The 19,766-nt window shown below is 39.2% G+C and overlaps 1 protein-coding gene across 1 annotated transcript; it reads right to left on the reverse strand.

The window, feature by feature from the left end:
* Positions 1 to 8,157: 8,157 nt before the first annotated feature.
* On the reverse strand, positions 8,158 to 14,323 carry LOC131243334 (uncharacterized). The gene is made up of 4 exons (XM_058242621.1): positions 14,080 to 14,323; positions 11,557 to 12,342; positions 9,659 to 9,706; positions 8,158 to 9,583 (listed from the first exon to the last, which is right to left on the reverse strand). The coding sequence occupies exons 1-4, from the start codon at positions 14,251 to 14,253 to the stop codon at positions 9,260 to 9,262; spliced, it is 1,332 nt and encodes a 443-aa protein (XP_058098604.1). The 5' UTR covers positions 14,254 to 14,323; the 3' UTR covers positions 8,158 to 9,259.
* Between the last annotated feature and the right edge of the window lie 5,443 nt (positions 14,324 to 19,766).

The raw sequence follows: 19,766 nt of genomic DNA on the forward strand, positions 1-19,766 counted from the left end.
TAGATCTATCTCTGTGTGATTCCGCAGTCCAAAGCCCAACATTAAAAACCTTACATTGAGAAATATATTTAGAAAAGGAAGACATATGGATAAAAAGCCTTATGGCATAAATTGCTTCACACGATGATATGGTCGATAGAAAGGAAATTATAAAAGATTAATTGCTGCTAAGTGAAATGGTTCCAGATCCCTTAGTAAAGGTCATGTCTATAAAAATGATTTATAAGCATGTCTAAGGATGGACCATTCACAGAACCATGTGACAACACTACTCCAGATCGCATTCCAAGCATTGTCAAGAGAAGGTCCAAGAGGGAGATCAAGAGATCATCATGTTTTAAAGAATGAAATGTTGAAGCATCTGTATTTTCTCATCTCTATCTTCAGGCGAGAAATAAGGATTGCATCAACGTCAAAATTAGAAAATAAGTAAGCCTTTTCAAATGGTGGGGACAACCATTATGGAATAACAAACACCCAGCCTTGTAAGTGTATTTGTGAGACTTATTGTGCGGAGAAAATCAAATTTTTTTTTGGGTATAGTTAGTGAAGGTCATGACTTATGAGGGCAAAATTCATTTTTGATGTAGGCATGTATTTGGCATGTATTTCATGCCGTGGAAGGTGTGCCAACATGTAAGATCCAAACCACGGGTGGCCCCGAAGATCAACATGGTCAGTTCTTCATGGCGGGCAACATGTGAAAAAGAAATGGACTAATTAAAAGTTTGAGGACGGTCCAAATTCAAGCTACAGCCATGACTATGCCGGGATGAGGTGTCACCCCCGACTCACCCAAGACCGTGCGGCCCTTACCATGGGCCCCACCTTGATGTATGCATTTTGTATCCACACCGTCCATAAAGTTTTCAAGATCATTTTAGGGCATTATACAAAAAATGAAAGCAGATCCAATTATTAGGTGGACATTACTTTAGAAAACATTGATGATTTACCATTAATGGGCCACAAAAGTTCTGGATCAAGTTATGATTTACCATTAATGGGCCACAAAAGTTCTGGATCAAGTTGACATATATATATATATATATAGAGAGAGAGAGCGGGTCGCGGACAGTTTCATGGCCAAGATGGATTAGAAAAGGCTTGGTCGACAATAGAAGTGATCTGGACCGCCAGACCTTAAATCGGGCGTATCTCGCAATCCGGAATGAGTTATTAAACGTAAAATATATGATTTTTGGGTAAAACGAGCTACTTTAGACACCCAACCCGCCGAGTTGCGCAAGCCGGATTTGCGAAATACCATCAGATTGACGGTCATTTCCCTATTTTAATTTCGTTTTTACTATAAATAGTAAGTTTTAGTTTGATTATAACTCTTCATCTGTTGGGCTTAACGCGAAAAGTGCTTAAAATAATTAGGAGAATAGCGTGGTGAAGCCAGATAGGCCAGTTACTATTTTTGCTCGAAAACCTTGTGCACTAGTAGACATCACGACCATCTATAAATAGGAAGTTTACTATTTATAGTAAGTTGTGAATTCTAGGAGTTTTAGTTGTAGTTTGATTATGAAATTTCTCCCATTGCTTAGTATCCCTATTTAAAGGTTTGTGAACTCGTTTATTTCATCAATAAATCAAATTACGAATTTTATAAACTTATTTCCATTTTTCTTGCTTTTTTTTTTTCTCATGGATTTGAGAAGTCTCTGTGAGGAGTTCTGAGAAGCTCTGTGGATTCATAGTGGTTATCTTTGAGTAAGATAGTGATCGACCTCATCACGTTCATCCCTACGTTAATTGGTATCAGATCGAGGATTCTCCTCGGGTCGATGATAAACAATGAAGGCATGAACCAAAATTATGTAGATAGCGATCTAGGGATTCATTAACTTTCGGAAAGAATGGAAGCTTTCCACTGGGAAAGTCAGTTGACCATACAAGGGCTGCGCAGGCAACCCTTAACCATCTTGCAGATGCATTACTTCCGCCCTAGGCCCTAGGTAATGCTCCACCGCCTATGGTTGCTCCACCACCTATGATTGTTATATGGTATAACCCCGATTTTCATAGAGCACTACCAGTGGTAAATTGTAGAGCTACACCAAATGATTCAAGTTTTAGCGACATGCTCGATATGCTAGAAGGGGCCAAGGTGTTCTCTATGCTTGACCTGAGAAGCAGGTACCATCAGATTCGTATCCAATCCGGTGATGAGTGGAAGACGACGTTCATGACTAAAGAAGGCTTATATGAGTGCCTAGTCATGCCCTTCGGTCTATCGAACGCACTAAGTACTTTAATGTGTTTGATGAATCAAGTGATAAAATCGTTCACTGGCCAATTTGTGGTAGTATATTTTGATGACATCCTGATATATAGCCAGGATGAAACAAAGCACAGGAAACATCTCATGCAAGTGCTGCAAGTCCAACAAGTTAACAAGTTATACCTCAACTTGAAAAAGTGTAGTTTTTTAATGGACAACCAGTTGTTCTTAGGATTTGTTGTAACATTCACGGTATCCGTGTGAACGATGAAAAGGTGTGAGCCATTAGAGAATGGCCGATCTCGACAAACATTCATGAAGTGAGGAGCTTCCATAGGTTGATGACCTTCTATTGTCAATTCGTGTGAAATTTTAGTGTGATAGTCGCACCTATTACAGATTGCATGAAAAAATGACTGTTTCAGTTGACCGATAAGGCTGACAAGAGCTTTCATGAAATCAAGTATTGGTTGTCCACAACACCGGTCTTAGTTCTTCTTAATTTCGACAAGTTGTTTGAGATTAAGTATAATGCTTCATATGTCAAAATTGAATGAGTATTATCAAGGAAGGCAGGCCGGTAGCCTTCTACAGTGAGAAGCTCAGCGAAGCCCGAAAGAAATGATCGACGTATGAGCTTGAGTTGTACGCAATTGTTCAGGTATTATAACATTGGCGGCATTATCTGATTCAAAGAGAGTTTGTTCTGTACACTGACCATCAAGCATTGAAGTTTATTAATAATCAGACTAATGTGAATTATGTGCATGCTAGATAGGTTACGTTTTTACAAGAATTCACGTTCATTCTGAAGCATGAGTCAGGGTAGCAGAACAAGGTGGCTGATGCACTTAGCCGTCGTGCATCACTACTTGTTACAATGAGCAATGAGGTGGTCAGCTTCGACTGTTTCAAAGAGCTGTATGCCGAGGACGAGGACTTCAAAGATTCTTGGATGAAGTGCCAAGAAGGTCATCCCAATGACCTACATATATAGGACGGTTTCCTCTTCAAAGGGAATCGATTTTACATCCCCCGAAGTTCTTTGAGGGAGTAGATTATTCAGGAGCTACATAGAGGTGGCCTTGGTAGACACCTTGCGCAAGATAAGACGTGACCTCTTGTGGAAGAGCGGTATTACTAGCCGTAATTAGTACGTGATGTGAAAAAAGCAGTACAACGTTGTCATGTTTGTTAGACCTCCCAAGGGATAACATCAAAATATGGGCCTTTACACCCCGTTACCTGTGCTAGACAGCCCTTGAGAGAATTTATCTATGGACTTCATGCTTCATCTCCCACGAACACAACACGGCATGGATTCGGTGTTTGTGGTGGTAGATCGTTTCTCCAAGATGGCGTACTTTATCGCATGCAAGAAGACTCTTGATGCAACACACGTGGCAAATATATTTTTCAGAGAGGTTGTGCGGCTACACAGGGTTCCCAAGACTATTATTTCTGACCGTAACACGAAGTTTATTAGTTACTTTTGGCGGACTTTGTGGACTCAATTTGATACACGACTTCGATTCAACATCGCCTACAACCCACAAACTGATGGGCAGATCGAGGTTGTGAATTACACGTTAGGAAACCTCTCTCAATGTATTTCAGGAGAAAAACTGAAGCAGAAGAATTTTTCTTTGTCTCAAGCAGAGTTCGCATTCAACAACATGGTGAACTGCTCAACAGAGAAATCCCCGTTCCACATTATTTACGGACGAGTGCCTCGGCACACACTTGACTTGGTCCCTCTGCCCAAGCTCTCAGGCATGAGCATTGTAATAGAACATATGGCAAACAGGATCATAGACATTCATATGAAGGTGCAAACTAAACTACATGCCTCAAATGAGAAGTACAAGGAGCAAGCGGACAAGCATCGACGACAAAAAGTGTTAGAGGTGGGTGACCACGCTATGGTCCATCTACGCAAAGAGAAATTTCCGACCGGGACGTACAACAAATTGAAGAATAAGAAGATTGGACCAGTACCAATCATCCGAAAGATCAATGACAACGCTTACATTGTTGATCTTCTAAATGATATGGCAATTTCACGGACTTTCAACATCGCGGACCTGACCGAGTATCATAAACTAAAGCAGGACGAGTTCTTTTGAAGTGGAGGGGACTGATGTAGAGCGGGTCGCGGATAGTTTCATGGCCAAGATGGATCAGAAAAGGCCCAGTCGACAACATAAATGATCCGGACCGTCAGACCTTAAATCGAGTGTATCTCGCAGAACGGAATGAGTTATCGGACATAAAATATATGATTTTTGGGTAAAATGAGCTACTTTACCACCCAACCTTGCTATGCCGGGTTGCACGAGCTAGATTTGTAAAATACCATCAAATCAACGGTCATTTCCTTGTTTTAATTCCGTTTTTACTATAAATAGTAAGTTTTAATTTGATTATAATTCTTCATCTGTTGGACTTTAGGAGTTGCGCCCAACGCAAAAAGTGCTTAGAATAATTAGGAGAATAGCATGGTGAAGTCAGATAGTACACCTACTATTTTTGGCTGAAAACCTTTTGCACTAGTAGACATCACGACCGTCTATAAATAGTAAGTTGCGAATTTTAGGAGTTTTAGTTGTTGTTTGACTCTGAAATCTCTCCCATTGCATAGTATCCCTATTTGTGAACTTGTTTATTTCATCAATCAATCAAATTACGAATTTTATAGAATTTATTTCTATTTTTCTTGCTCTTTTTTTTTTCACATAGATTCAAGAAGTCTCTATGAAGTGGCCAGAGAAGCTCCATAGATTCGAAGTAGTTATCCTTGAGGAAGATGGTGATCGACTTCATCACGCTCATCCCCGTGTCTATATATATATATATATATATATATATATATATATATATATATATATATATATATATATATATATATATATATATATATATTCTTTTCATCCAGGCGCGCGTGACCTTATCAACCCATTGGATGGCAAATAAACACTATGGAAACATTAAGGCGCTACCTAATAAACTTTTAGCGGTAGAGCATTCAATCACCACTGTTTCCAATGGTATGGTCCACCTGGTAATTGTATTTGTTTCATTTTTGGGATATGCCCTTAATTGGTTTTCGCAGAGTGGGAGATGAAATGGTATTTGCGAAAAAAAAGGTTTCCTTGAAACAGTATTTATGCATCAAATGGCCGTTTCCAAAGGTGTGGCGAACCACTTTCAATAGCACAAAACGATCCATGCGAGTGTGGCGTATCGGTGAAGGATACATGATTCTTATATGATGCCCTTCTATAAAATATTCTTGGTCTCGTTGAAGTGACCTTTAGCGTCCACCACTCAGCTAGTTTGGATATCAGTTCAAAGCAACATTGATTTATGATCCACGTCAGGTGGGGCCCATGATCTGGCAGGTTTAAATGACTTGCACACATTCCACATATTATTTTGAGCGACAGCCCATGATCTAGCTAGTTTAAATGACTTGAAAATATGCCACATATATAATTTCTAGTGACAATATGCTTGCATTCATCTGCAGTAACATGGAGTTTTCCTTCTCACTAAAACAAAAAATATTCACTTTACTGTGTAATAACTTCACACAGAAAATAGTTCGTAGGCCATAAAAGTTTTGGATGAAGATGATATTTGTGTTTTCCTACGTCCATGTCTGTGTGTGACCTTATGAACAGATCGAATGATATGCCCACCTGATAATTGGATCTGTTTCATTTTTGGGATATGCCCTTATTTGGTTTTCACGGAGTGGGAGATGAAATGGTATTTGTGAAAAAAGGTTTCCTTGAAACGGTATGTATGCATCAAACGCCCGTTTCCAAAGGTATGGCAAACCACTTCCAATAGCACAAAACGATCCATGCTAGTGTGGCATTTTCCTTCTCACTAAAACAAGAAAATATGCCACACATATGATTTCTAGCGACAATATGCTTGCATTCATCTGCAGCAACATGGAGTTTTCCTTCTCACTGAAACAAGAAACTTTACTGTGTAATAACTTCGCACAGAAAATAGTTTATTCACCTTACTGTGTAATAACTTCACACAGAAAATAGTTCGTAGGCCATAAAAGTTTTGGATGAAGCTGATATTTGTGTTTTCCTACATCCATGTCTGTGTGTGACCTTATGAACAGATCGAATGGTAAATAAACATCATTATGGGCCTAGGAAGGTTCCAACGGTGGACAGGTGTGATCGACTTGGGCTTTGGATATATTTCAATTTTGGTCTCATGCCATAACATGATCTGGAAAAACGGTTGGAGGGCACGGATAAGACATACATCACATGTGGGCCCCGCAGAGTTTACTCAGTACGCAATCCCGCGTCACATGAGGGAGGGAGGGAAGACGTCATCCATTGCCATAACATGCACATGGTCCAAAAGCAGAAAATATTCTCCTTCTCTTTCTCTATCTTGTCTTGAAAGTCAAAGATGATATGGTTTTTAGGGCCTACCATTGCAACGCAATCAATGGAAAGAGATTTGAGACGAATTTGCCCTAATATCACGCAAGTAGGCGACGTGGTGCAACAGATAGCATAGCTGATTTTGATGTGTCCAGATAATGAAAAGACAGCTTCTTCGTCCTCATTTGTGTTGTTGTTGTTGTTCATTCAAACGTGGAAACGGGGGCCACCCTTATGCTTTGTCCCTAGCATTGAGTTTTAACCAATCATATCCACCCATCTGTTTTCATTAAAGTTGAAACTGTGAGCTCTCAACTAATCCTATCCACCTCATCTGTTTCCATTAGAGTTATAATTGAAAAATTAATGGCTAAGATTGTCCCATGTTTTAAAAAAAAAAAAAAAAAAACACTAAAGCCATCCGTCTGCTTATTCCAGTTCTTGCAGCTTGAGAACTGTGTGGGATGCTTGACATGTGTAATCATGCCTTCAGTTATAACAAGTGGGACCCATTTTTGGAGATCCAGACCATTGGCTTGATGTCACCATCCATTGATGGAGCAGGCCTTAAAATTCTCATCAGCATTTTATGTGGGAGGAGAAGTGGGGAAAAAAAAGTGTAAGAAAAACAGATTTTGGCCCACTGTTCTAGGTCTGCCCCTTATTTGGGGCTGTAGTCCTAACATCAGGCAGCACAACAAATGTAGCCATGAATGTTAATCATTGCATGTACAGGTTACAATTTTATTTTTTATTTTTTTTCACTTATGACTCGACTCGCGCCCACCAACACACGCACTCCATATCGGCACTTGAACCCATGACTTCAGTGTTGAAACACAGTATGTGATGTGCAGGTTACACTTAAAATGCAAAGAGAGATGAGTGCGGGCTACTATAGATGAAAAAAGAGTGGGGAGGGGAAGGGATCTGGTAAAATCCAAACCATCCATTTCTAAGCCTCCTAATTTTCTAAATTCTAGAAATATCGCTTATCTATATTGAGAATCTCATTTAATGTCTCATAGAATTTGGAAGGTTACAACTCTCCTAAAACTAATTGCATGGACAAAAATATCCTTGGTTACTCGTGTTATTATATATAGTAGAAAATATAATGTTGTTCTTGCTCTTATTCAGGGGGTTGACACAATGAGTAGGTGGGCCAACAAAACAATGGACATCCAAAGACCTCCAACATTCGTGGTTGGATAGGCCTGATTTTGGGAGCATCCAACATTCATAGATGGGCGACCCTGCTGGGCAAGTTAAGCAGCAGCCCCACATGCAGCAATAGTAGAATAAGCATGAGGACTCGTAGACTTCCCTGTTTTGCACAATTCTAATCTAAATATGTATGTTGTAAATATAAGTTTGCGATGCAACTTAATCAACACTCGAACTGCATTTTCAGATTGGAAGAAATAGCAGTCTGGATTGTAAATGCCGCTATTCCGAACAGAAAAGCCGGAAAGCACAGGGAGGTCAGCCTACTGTCACTGCTTAAATATTTTGTGGATAGCATTATCAGAAAAACAGCTGAGGATTGAGAAAATTAACTCCATACCTCAAAGCCATATATACAAATTTTCAATAATAAAAATCAATTATTTCTAGATACCAAAGTCAGTTTAAAATTTAAAAAAAAAAATAATTAAAAAAAAAAAAGGCAATACATGATCATTTCCCTTTCAAGTGTTCAAATAAAGGAAAAAAGAAAAGAAAAGAAAAAGCTCACAAGGTGTTAGAGTTACCTGAATGAAGTCCCTCACAAGTCAAGCATCTCTTTGTTGGTGATGAACTTGCAACAGCTATAGGACACATCAAAGTGTACATCTCAATCATATACAGCAAAGGCACCCCACCCACTAAGGTCTCTCTCCTTCTAAAAGGCAAAAAGCTTCACATTACCCACATGGGTTATCCTCCAAAAAGGCCCAAACACTGCCCATACTTTAATGGCTGAGATCTCCTTTTCCTTGGATAGGAATAGGCATTGCATTTTCAAATCAAGACAACCATTTTGTGGGGCGACTTATCTATCCCTTCCCCTCCAAAATTGCTGCCATCTTCGAGAATCCTTGTGGCATATACTTACACCGGCGCAAGTCCATTGATGCTAATGGAGTTCTGTACTTCATGTGACTTATTCATTCAGCTCCAAACTATTCCTGATGATGATATCGCCGCTTCTAAAATTTTAGGGCGTGTTTGGATGCTCAATTGAACTGAATTGCAATGATAAATCTGATATAAGAAGAAATGGCCAAAACCCAAAAGGGGGGTTGGTGCCATGTCCAGTAACAAAGACCAAACCCCTAATTGCAATTTCCATGTGCTTCAAGTTGGACCTGAAACAATTGTGGTTACTATGTGGGGCTATTCCATCATTATGACAGGACTGGGGCTAGCCCCATTTTGGTCATTACGACTTTTGCCATTGGAGTGCGATTTGAGTCAATTGCGAATCCAAACACACCTTCATCAATCAAATTAATCTTATTGAAACATTACAGCCCTAAAACAAATCACAAACACAACCCAAATTGGAGAATAGATATTTGCAAGGGCATCAAATACTCCAAGGCTTTCAACCCATCCTTCACTTAGCCACCCCAACTTGCACCTTGCTCATCCCAATCTCCAACTTTTCAAGTCCCTTTTCTTTATTTTCTGCATTTGGCAATGTTGGATTTCTGCTATTGAACCATGGGTGTTGTAGGCAATCTGCTGCAGTTGGCCGCTTCTCTGGTGCAAAATCGAGGAGGGGGCGCAAAAACTCAGCAAATTCACTTGCATCAGTGCTTTTAAATTTGTATTTCTCGACCAGAAGTCTATCTAGTGACCAGAATTTCAGCCTTCTGATCCTCTTAAGATCACCATGTCTGTCGAACAAGTCCTTGGATCGAGAACCGCCAATAGCAATCTATGCTCACAAGAAAGAGGCCAGCATTAGATAATCATGTAAATGTTGGGAGAAATTTTTTTTGAAAAAATTTACCTTCCGAGGTATCTTTCCAAGGAGTTCCATCATAAGAGCCAGGTGATCCTGAAATCAAGACCTATCTATAAGTCACCCACGGAAGGGAACTACAGACCCATTTTGATCAAAATATCATCAGAGCAAGAACATATGCAAAAACAACCATGGTTCTCCTGGATGGTGAGAACGAGTAGTATTATATGAAAGGCCATTCTTTGAATAGGGCACATGCCCATTTTCCAAATTCGGAATTTAAATGAGTACATTCCAAAATTAGAATTGAAACAGCACTGAATGCACTGTTAGCTCCAATGCGGAAAATGGGTGCATGCAAATCAATCAGTGTGGTGCAGATATTAATTCCCTTCTTCATATTGCAAATTGCAGGAATTATTTGATACACGGGCAACGTATGACAGTTGATGCACACACACTCGAAGACTGCTCATTGCAAACATCAACCAAATTTAAACTGACTAAATGACAAAGTCACAGAAGCAAAATCAAATTGCTTGAGCAATCCAAACCTCTGACTCATGGACACTTGTTTATTGAAATAGGACCATTGGATAATTTAATTTATCAGCCGTCCAATAAATGTCCACCAATCCCGTACACAAATAGGCAAACAAGCATAATTTTTGGTTCATGATACATCTGAAAACTGGAACTCATAGTTTGGACAGTTTAATATGAATCACTTGCATGCCATGTATGCAATTTCTGAGTACTTTTGAAGTGCATGCATATCATGCGTCATGCTCTGCCACATCATCTATGTTTTGCACCATGAATTATCTTTCTTGATTCGTTTTTTTTTTTTTTTTTTTAAAAAAAAATTTAAGGGGGAGAGAGAGAGAGAGAGAGAGAGAGAGAGAGAGAGAGAGAGAGAGAGAGGCAATACAAATTCCCTTCTGCATGTTACAAATTATCAGTTGACAGGCATATACAGCAGTATGCCAGTGAACTGTTGTGTGTGTTTGTGAGCAGCGTGCATCTTTAAATATAATTTAAGTTTTCAATTAACAGAATGACATTCCACAAAATCCAATTGATATGAATAAACATCGAAATTCGTGAAAATTAAGGTGCATTTATTTTTTTAAGTAGGAGATTAAATATGTTAACCATTTCATGAACTCACATGCAAAATCAAATGTTTCCAGATCCGCAGATTATTTCTTTCAGAATCTCACAAGCAACTCATCTGAGAATTCCTTCTGTATGAGATGACAAATCAGGGGAAAAAGCTTTCACAGGATAACTTTGATCCGCACAGATTAATAAAGGAAGAGATTGGTATCATCTCATAGATGATCAATTGCTTTAAGAAACAGGATCCTTTGGATAAGATGTAACTAGCAGACCATTACGTGAAAGACATCATTAATTTATTTATAACATTGATGATCATAATAAATCAGAGTTTAAAAAATTATGATTCCAAGGAAAATATGATCAACATCACCTTGTAAATAGATTTTTTTTTTTTTTATTTATTTATTTATTTTTTTTAATAAAAAAAAAAGAAGCAAATGAACATCAAGGAAAAAATTTCATTAAAAAAAGAAATGAAAAACATTTTATGACATAATTCCATGGAGATTGCCAATCAAATGAATATCGCATACTTCCACTTTCTCATCAATGAATATGGCCATTTCTAGAATTCCCAGTTCATCAGCTAATAAACAAGATATTTCTATAAACATTTAAAGAGAGAAAATCACGGTTGTCAACCATTCCACAACTAAGGCATCAGTTCAGTCAAGATATTTCATTCTCTATAACCTCTAAACAAATAGTCTTTATCTTTTCCGTTAATCGTAGTTTATAAACTGACAAGCTACCACAGCATTTCTTATCAACCTTTCACATAAGAAGCATCATGGCTTAAAACTGAAGGCTGATCTTACCTCATCTTCGTCAAATCCCGATCCATTCTTTGGAACAAATAGCATGTCACCAGTAGCAAGCTCGAAAGCTATGCAAGCGAAAGACCACATATCAACAGGAAAGGAGTACCCAGACCCGATAACAACCTCAGGTGCTCTATACTGCCTTGTCTGAATACCATCCGTGAATTGCTTATCAAACCAACAAGCATTCCCGAAATCTACAATCTTGCACTGAAGATCAATCCCTTCCAAGCTCTTCTTCTGCGGTGAAAACGCGATCCCTTCTATTGATTCTCTCCTCCCTGAGATCTTCTCAACCGCCCTCCTTGCCCTTTTCTTCAGCTTCTTCTCAATCAAACTGGTGACAGCTCCACCATTGGGATTGCCCTCGGGCCTCTCAAGGATTGGCAAAGCCCTAGACCGAATGGGGTCTTGGGAAGGATTGATGGTTGAGACAAGAAGGACGTTTTCGGGTTTCAAATCTGTGTGAATTATACCAAGTTCTCGGTGCAGATAATCAAGACCCAACAAGATCCATCTGCATATCTCCCGAACTTTACTCAGTTCGAGGCCTTTGTAACGATTGTACTTAATTAAGCGAAGTAGGCTATCGCCAAGGAATTCAAAGACCAGGCAGGTGTGCTGCCCATTCGGGCCGGCATGCTTAAAATGGTCGATTAATCGAATGATGCACTTGGAATTTGAAGGATCGCCATTGGCAATTGCTGTGAGAACCTCAATTTCATGAAGTGCGGCTTCAGCGAATTCCACCGCACTTTTTTGGATTTTAATAGCAACAAATGTCTGCAAAAGAAAGGAAGAATGAGGCTTCCCAATGAAATGGATAACTGAAGAAGTTCATCAATACCTACCAAAAAATAATAATAACAAAAAAGGATGGAAGTATAAAAGAGTAGATTTTCCAAGAATGTGAAGGAGAATTCAGACAGATCATCATAAGAAAGAGAAAACCCATAAAAGAGAGGAAGGTCCAAGCAAATGCCAGGAAAAAATGTTAAATATAAAAGATATTTGGGAATTGGAAAACAGAGAGAAATGGGGGACTTAATAGTCTGGATTCAGCCAAAGTTGCTGCTTAAGAAAGAAAATCCAGAAGGCAAAAGGAAAAGGTGGTAGGGGGTGTTCAAGAAACAAAAAATCAATAAAAGATCATTTCTTTTGAATCCTGGAGAGTAAATGCAAATCAACCTGGTGAATTTTTTGGAAATTCAGGAAAATCTCCATAAGAAAATTACTGTCAGGGAAGAGGGGTTACTGGAAACATTTAATTGACAAAAAAAATGAGATTGTTCTCATAAAATAGTGAGAATTCATATCAATCTCAGAAAATTCCATAGTGGGTCTCAGAATTCAGGAGAACCTCAATACAGAAGGATGAAGGGAGTTCAGAAAGAGAAAAGAATAAAGGGAGATAGTTTGCAAGTGGAAGCAAGAAATCAAACCAATCTCAGCTAATTTCACAGATAGGAATTTTGGCAGATCAAATCATAAGAAAGAAAACCCACCATGCAAAGGGGTTTCAGAAACAGAAAATTGATAAAAAGAAAGGAGACTAATTGCATACAGAAATCACGTACTCAAACTCAATCTCAGCCACTTACAGATAGAACTCTAGAAATTCAGGTAATCTCATTATACTGAAGAAAACTAAGAAGATGATTTGATAAGAGAAAAATCAATAACATGTGTGATTTTTCACATAAAAAGAATGAATTCAAATCAATTCAATCGAGAAAGAAGCAGATAAAAAGCAAACCTGAGAGAGAAAGAGAGAGAGAAGGGGACGGAGATTTCCAACATATACAGAAAATATCACAAATCTCCGCGCAATAACAAAACCCAATAGAAAATATCGATTCAAATTATACAAAATCAAAGGGAGATCATGGAATTTTCTTTTAATATGGCAAAAATCAGACAAATCTCCGCTTGACTAAGCAAACCAAAATGAGAATTCGATCCAAAATATACAATTCAGAGGCGTGAGGGATTGCTTCGAATACAATGAAAATCAGATAAATCTCCACACGACAACAAAAACCCAGATCAGAAACACGTCCAAAATATACAAAATCAAAAGTAAACAAGAGATCTTTATACGAATACATCAAAGAAGAAAAGAAACGCTCTGCAAGATGACAAGCACCCAGATGAGAATTGATCCAAATTACACAAAATCAAAAGCAAAAATGAAATCTTTCTTCGAATGCAGCAGAAATCAAGTGAATCTCCATTATACAAAGAAAACCCATATGAGAAATTGATGCAGATATTAAAAATCAAACACCAAGGAATCAAACACATCAAAAATCAGACAAATCTCCACAAGACAGCGAAAACCCAGATGAGAAACCAATCCAAAACACACAGAATCAAAAGCAAGAGTCCTTCAAGATGAGAAATCAATCCAATGCATATTAACTCAAAAGGCAAAATGATGAAATGAAATCTTTCCTTGACTCAGACAAATCTCTGCAAGACAATGAAAACCCAGATGAGAAATGGTCTGGAAATACATACAGAGGATTGAGTATCGAAGGCGAGCCAGACGGTAGAGAAATTCCCCCAACCCAGCTTCCTTTGGGCAATGTATCGGCCTCCACCGAAGAGATCCCCTATTCTAACAGCATGGTATCCTCCCTTTCTGTAAGAATCGATCCCTTCATCTTCTTCCTCAGACGAAGATGAACACATCTCTCTTTCTCTCTCTCTCAAAATTTCCCAGACCTTTTCCTCCCTCTCTCTCTCTCTCTCTCACAATTTCCCAGACCTTTTCTTCTCTCTCGCCCTCTCTCTTATGGAAGCTATTCATTTCTTGGACAGAATCCCATGCTAGTTCACCACCATTTAAAAAATAGTGGTACCCTTTAAACCATATATATTTTATATATTTAGATATATCCATACCATCCAAATCTATGATAAATATGGTGGATGTATTCTAACAAAAAATTTACACCAAAAAACATTATTTACGTTGGATCAAACTAAAATTTGATTTAAGTAATCCATCATTGTATATAGTCTTCGTTTGGATGGGCGACATTTTAGAGATACGTTTCATTGACAATATTCTCACAATTTCGATGGTCTGGATTAATGAAAAATATGAAAATGGCACGAGGGTGAGAAACCACTATTTTCAAAATAGTGGTGAACTATCAGAGGATCTTGACCTGATTTCATTTGTAACGAGATACTCCTTTGGAGTTTGGGAACCTCGCGGAAGTGGTTACAAAGGGAGGAGGATTAGGTGCAGCCCTGGCCTCATAGAATATGGTGCGGCCCTGACCGTGGAGCCCACCTTAATACATATATTATATATCCACGCTGTCCAAATGTTTTTCAAGATCATTTTAGGTAAATATGATAATAATGAATTATATCCAACTCTCAGATGGACCACACCATTTTAAACAGTGGTGATTGATTATTAAAAACTTATTAGAAAACAAATTCGATCAAGATTACATTTATACTTTTCTGTTGACATTTATGACCTTATCAACAGGTTGGATGGCCAAAAAACATTAATTTGGTCATTCAATAGGCCAAAAGAAATTATTAACGGTGGATGTCCAATCACCACTGTTTCCTCTGGTATGGTCCACTGAATATTTGGAATTGCTTAATTTTTAGGTTCATACCTTAAAATAAGCTGTAAAAACTGATGGACAGTGAGTATATACAATACACACATCAAGGTGGGCCCCACAATAAGGGCCTCATCGTGTTAGGTGAGGCCGGGGCCGCACTTAATACGCTCCCGTTACAAAGATCAGAAGAATTAGAAATGGGAAGGGTACACGCGAGAGTAGGATTTTTCAAGCTGAATCTCCCAACACGTGTCATTTGGTACGTGTAGAGCATCTGGGTCGTTAGTTAGTTGTACTTAACATCTTGTATGCTATGTGCCAAAAAATGATAACTTTTATGCGAGAAAATGAATTGTGGTTATTCATCAGCGGTCCACATTTCGAGATGGGTGTGTGGCGACCAGGTGGAGGCCTGGACCAACCTAGTTTAAATTACTGAATTTGAACTGTGTGGTCCACCTGATGAATGGACTGGATCTGCATTGGGACGTATGTGGAGAGTAGCATTCGTGATCGCGATGAGCCTTTATTACACGAGAGCGGAGGGCGCCGACGTGTAGTGGCGGGAGTATGACGCGAATTTCCTACAACCGCTGTTGTAGGAAGCCCGTGCGGCAAAAACTTCGTGGGTCCAGAGAAATGTTTATGTGATATCCACACCGTCCATCATCTTCTACAGATCATTTTACGACGTGGAGGAAAAAATGAGGCAGATCAAAAAATTCAAGTGGGCCAAAACACATGAGACAGTGGGATGGGGACGGCCACCGTTGAGACCTCCCTGGAGCCCACTCTGTTATTTACATGCAATCCAATCCGTTCATAAGGGGAATGGATTGGCTACTCCCCCTGACACCAGCCCCGTGGCTGGTGGTCGGTGATCTGTGGGCCCCACCATGATGTATTTATTTCATCCATTCCGTTCATCAGTTTTTAAAGATAATTATAGACTACATTTAAAAAATGAGAGGGATATAAATCTCAGGTGGACCACACCACAGGAAAACAATAGTGATTGGATATCCATCATTTAATTCCTACTAAGGCCCACTGTAATTTTTATTTGACATCCAATCTGTTTATTAGGTTATAAAGACCCAGATGAAGGGAAAAAACAAAGATCAGCTTGATCCAATATTTTTATGGGCCCCAAAAAGTTTTTAATGGTTGACGTTCATTCATCACTGTTTCCTATAATGTGGTCCACTTGAGACTGGGATACACCTCATTTTTTGTGTAATATCATAAAATGATCTATAAAAATAGATAGACGGCATTGATGAAACACATACATCATGGTGGGGCCCACAGAGCACTGACCATCAGCCATTGGCTGGTGGCAGGGGGAGTAGCCAATCCGTTTCCGTTCATAAGTCGAGTCTAACTGGGATGAATGGTAAAAACAAACATTCCAGAGAGCTTTTTGTGATCCGGGCTCCTGAAACCGGTGTTGTAGAAAATTCGCGTCCATCTCTAATTACCAACCACACTTTCCGCACACGTGTCAGACACGTGGCCTCTTCCCCCGTGAGTCCCATTAAAACTCGAGCTTTATGGCCAGATATGCTACAGGTAGTGGATCTTCAAATCTTGGATATTTTGATTGGATGGCCATCCCTCGTGAGTCCCATAAATATCAACGGTTTGGATCAGTGAGATGTGGGTCGCACTTGTGCCGCCAGAAAACTCGAGCGTTAAAAGGCACCGACGCACCGACGCAGAGTCACGAGAGTCCGCGTCTATCGGCCACGAACAACACAGGATGGCCCTGACGTGGGGGCCACCTGATGTATGTTTAGTACATCCACGCTGTATATCCTTTTTTTAGCTCATTTTAGGCTATGATATATAAAATGAAGCAGATTCAAATTTAAAATGGACCACACTACAGGAAACAATGGTAATTGACCATTAAAAATTTATTGTGGTACACAAAATTTTTGGATTAAGCTAATATTTGTTTTTCTCTTCATCAAAAGGTAAGTTTGACCTTATCGATAGGTTGGATGGTAGATAAACATAACAGTGGACCCTAGGAAGTTTTTAACGGTGGGTGTTCATCGATAGTTGTTTCCTTAGTGTGGTCCACGCGAGATTTTATATCCACACTGTTCATCTATTTTTTCTAGATTAATTCAGAGGATGACCTCAAAAATAAAGTAAATCTAACATGCCACGAAAGTTTTGAATCAAGCTGATATTTGTTTTATCCCTCCACCCGGGTTTATATGACCTTATTAATAGATGGGATGACAAATAGAGAGTATTGAAAACTTATAGTGGGACATAAGAAGTTTTAACAGTAGGTCTTCAATCACCACTATTTCCTGTAGCTTGGTCCACCTTATATTTGAATCTTTTTTATTTTTGGGTTCATACTCTAAAATGACATTACAAAATAAATAGAATGCCCTGATATAGAATACATACCCTTAGGTTAGGCTGGGGCGCACCTAATCCGCTCCATATTCCAAGCAGGTAGCCTATGGGAGTCTCGGTCTGCGGCTATGTGGGTCCAAAGAGATATCAGATATGTGACAAATACGCTTTGCCCGTCTATCTGTTGTTTCGAAATATTAAATAAAACAAGATTCTAAAAATCAGGCACATCCAAAACTCAGGTGAGCTACACCAACAAGACAGTGGAAACAATATCATTCACCACAAAATAAATAAGATATTAAAAATCAGACAAATCCAAAACTCAGGTGAGCTACACCAACAAAACAGTGGAAACAATATCATCCACCACGATTCAAACCTTCCCAGGGTTGACCATGATATTTATATGTCATCCAAACCATTCATATAGAATTACTATCACTCTAATAAACTGTAGTAACAAATAACATACTGTTAAACTCCTATTACCACCGGGCAATCAATCCCCACTGTTTCATCTGGTATGGCCCACACAAGTTTTGGATCTGATCAGCATCCTGTCCTGTTATGGTCTTTCAAAACAGATGGACAGAGTAGACTTGTCATGGACTTCTCTGATGAGCCCCACATAACTCCAGACACAGTCACAGGCAATCCTCTCCTTACTAATAAAGATTTAAAAAAAAAATGGCCCAAGTCCCAACCTATCTCATTACAACGCATTGGGATGTGTCGTAACCTCCACGCACTAAATAATGATAGATGACGATGAACGCAGGGACATACAGTAAGGGACGCGGATTTCGTGTGAAAGCAGGAAGTTACTTCCCAAGGATGCTGGTGGGGTCCATTGCAATGCATACGATCTATCAGTTTCGTGAGCTCATTTTAGGAGATAGACCCAAAATGAGTTGGATATAAAACTCAGGTGGGTCAGAGGGATAATTGGTGAAAGAAATTCCCACCGTTGAAACCTTCTTGAGCTCCAACTTGATGTTTATATGATATCCAAACCGTTTATAAGGTCATTCCTAATGGAATGCAGTGAAAACACTAAAAGGATAGACCAAAACTTCGTGGCCATAAGAATGCTTTAATGGTTCTCACTGAATGCCCACCGTTTCCTCTCTTGTGGCCCACTTGAGTATTGTCTACAACTTATTTTTTATTTCATATACAAAAATGAGCTCAAAAAACGGATGGACAGAGTGGATTTCTCACAAACATATCAGTGGACTGCACATAGTATGCTTAGGCAGGATTAGTGCAGAAGGCTTTGGCAGGAAATCCGCTTCCTACGGTAAAGATATAGAATACATACGTCAAGGCAGGCCATACAGTAAGGGCCACACCATGCGGGCCGCACCTAATTCGCGTACATCTTTGAAGGACATGGATTACGTCCTACCCCACTCTAGCTGGGAACGGGCAAGAGCTTTAAGTGTCAACCATGTTGTATGGGTCTTATACACAGTTCATTAATTTTTTCTTATCATTTTATAATAGGAACAATAAGGCAGATCCAAAGCTCAAGTGGACTACATCATGGAGATTAAACTCTTGCTGTTAAAAACTTCCCGGAGACCACGGAAGTTCCGGATGGAGCTGATATTTGTGTTATCTCTTTATACCAATCTATGTAACTTTATGAATAGGTTAGATGGCAAATAAACATCATGGTGGAAATTAAAAAAGTTTTAATGGTGATAATCATGATCACCGCTGCTTCCTGTGGTGTGGTTCATTTGAGCCTTTCATCTGCCTCATTTTTAGGCTTCTATCCTATATGATAGGAAAAAAATAAATAGACGGTGTAGATAAGGTTCATACATAATGGTGGACACTCAAAACTCCTGCCCGATTCCCAGCTGGAGACGGCTGGGTAGGATGGAATCCGCGTCCATCTTTGAGCCAGTTAGCTTTTAGGGCCCGTTTGGCCAGGTGGATTGGAAGGGATTGAATGGTACTAGGGTGGATGGCCTGGGCTTCTAGGTAACTATGGTGTTGTCAGTGGATTGTCTTGAGATTTATGGGATTGCTCTATCGCTGGATTGTTATATCCAGTCTGTTTGGCAGGCTCGGCCATTCTCAGGATTAAACCTTTCCATCCCTTTCAATCCCCAAACCAAACACGTCCCAGGAAAATTTGAACGGATTAGGGTGGATTGGATGGGATTTAAAGGTAATGATGGTGTTGTCAGTGGATTATCCTAATATCCATGGGATTGT

The sequence above is a fragment of the Magnolia sinica genome, chromosome 4 (assembly GCF_029962835.1).
Source record: "Magnolia sinica isolate HGM2019 chromosome 4, MsV1, whole genome shotgun sequence".
Lineage (NCBI taxonomy): Eukaryota > Viridiplantae > Streptophyta > Magnoliopsida > Magnoliales > Magnoliaceae > Magnolia > Magnolia sinica.

Coding starts and splice junctions, on each gene's coding strand:
- LOC131243334 (XM_058242621.1), bottom strand. CDS start 14,253: ATGTGTTCATCTTCGTCTGAGGAAGAAGATGAAGGGATCGATTCTTAC. Junction 12,343..14,079: donor CCTTCGATACTCAATCCTCT/GTATGTATTTCC, acceptor TTTCTTTTGCAG/ACATTTGTTGCTATTAAAAT. Junction 9,707..11,556: donor CGGGATTTGACGAAGATGAG/GTAAGATCAGCC, acceptor TCTTGATTTCAG/GATCACCTGGCTCTTATGAT.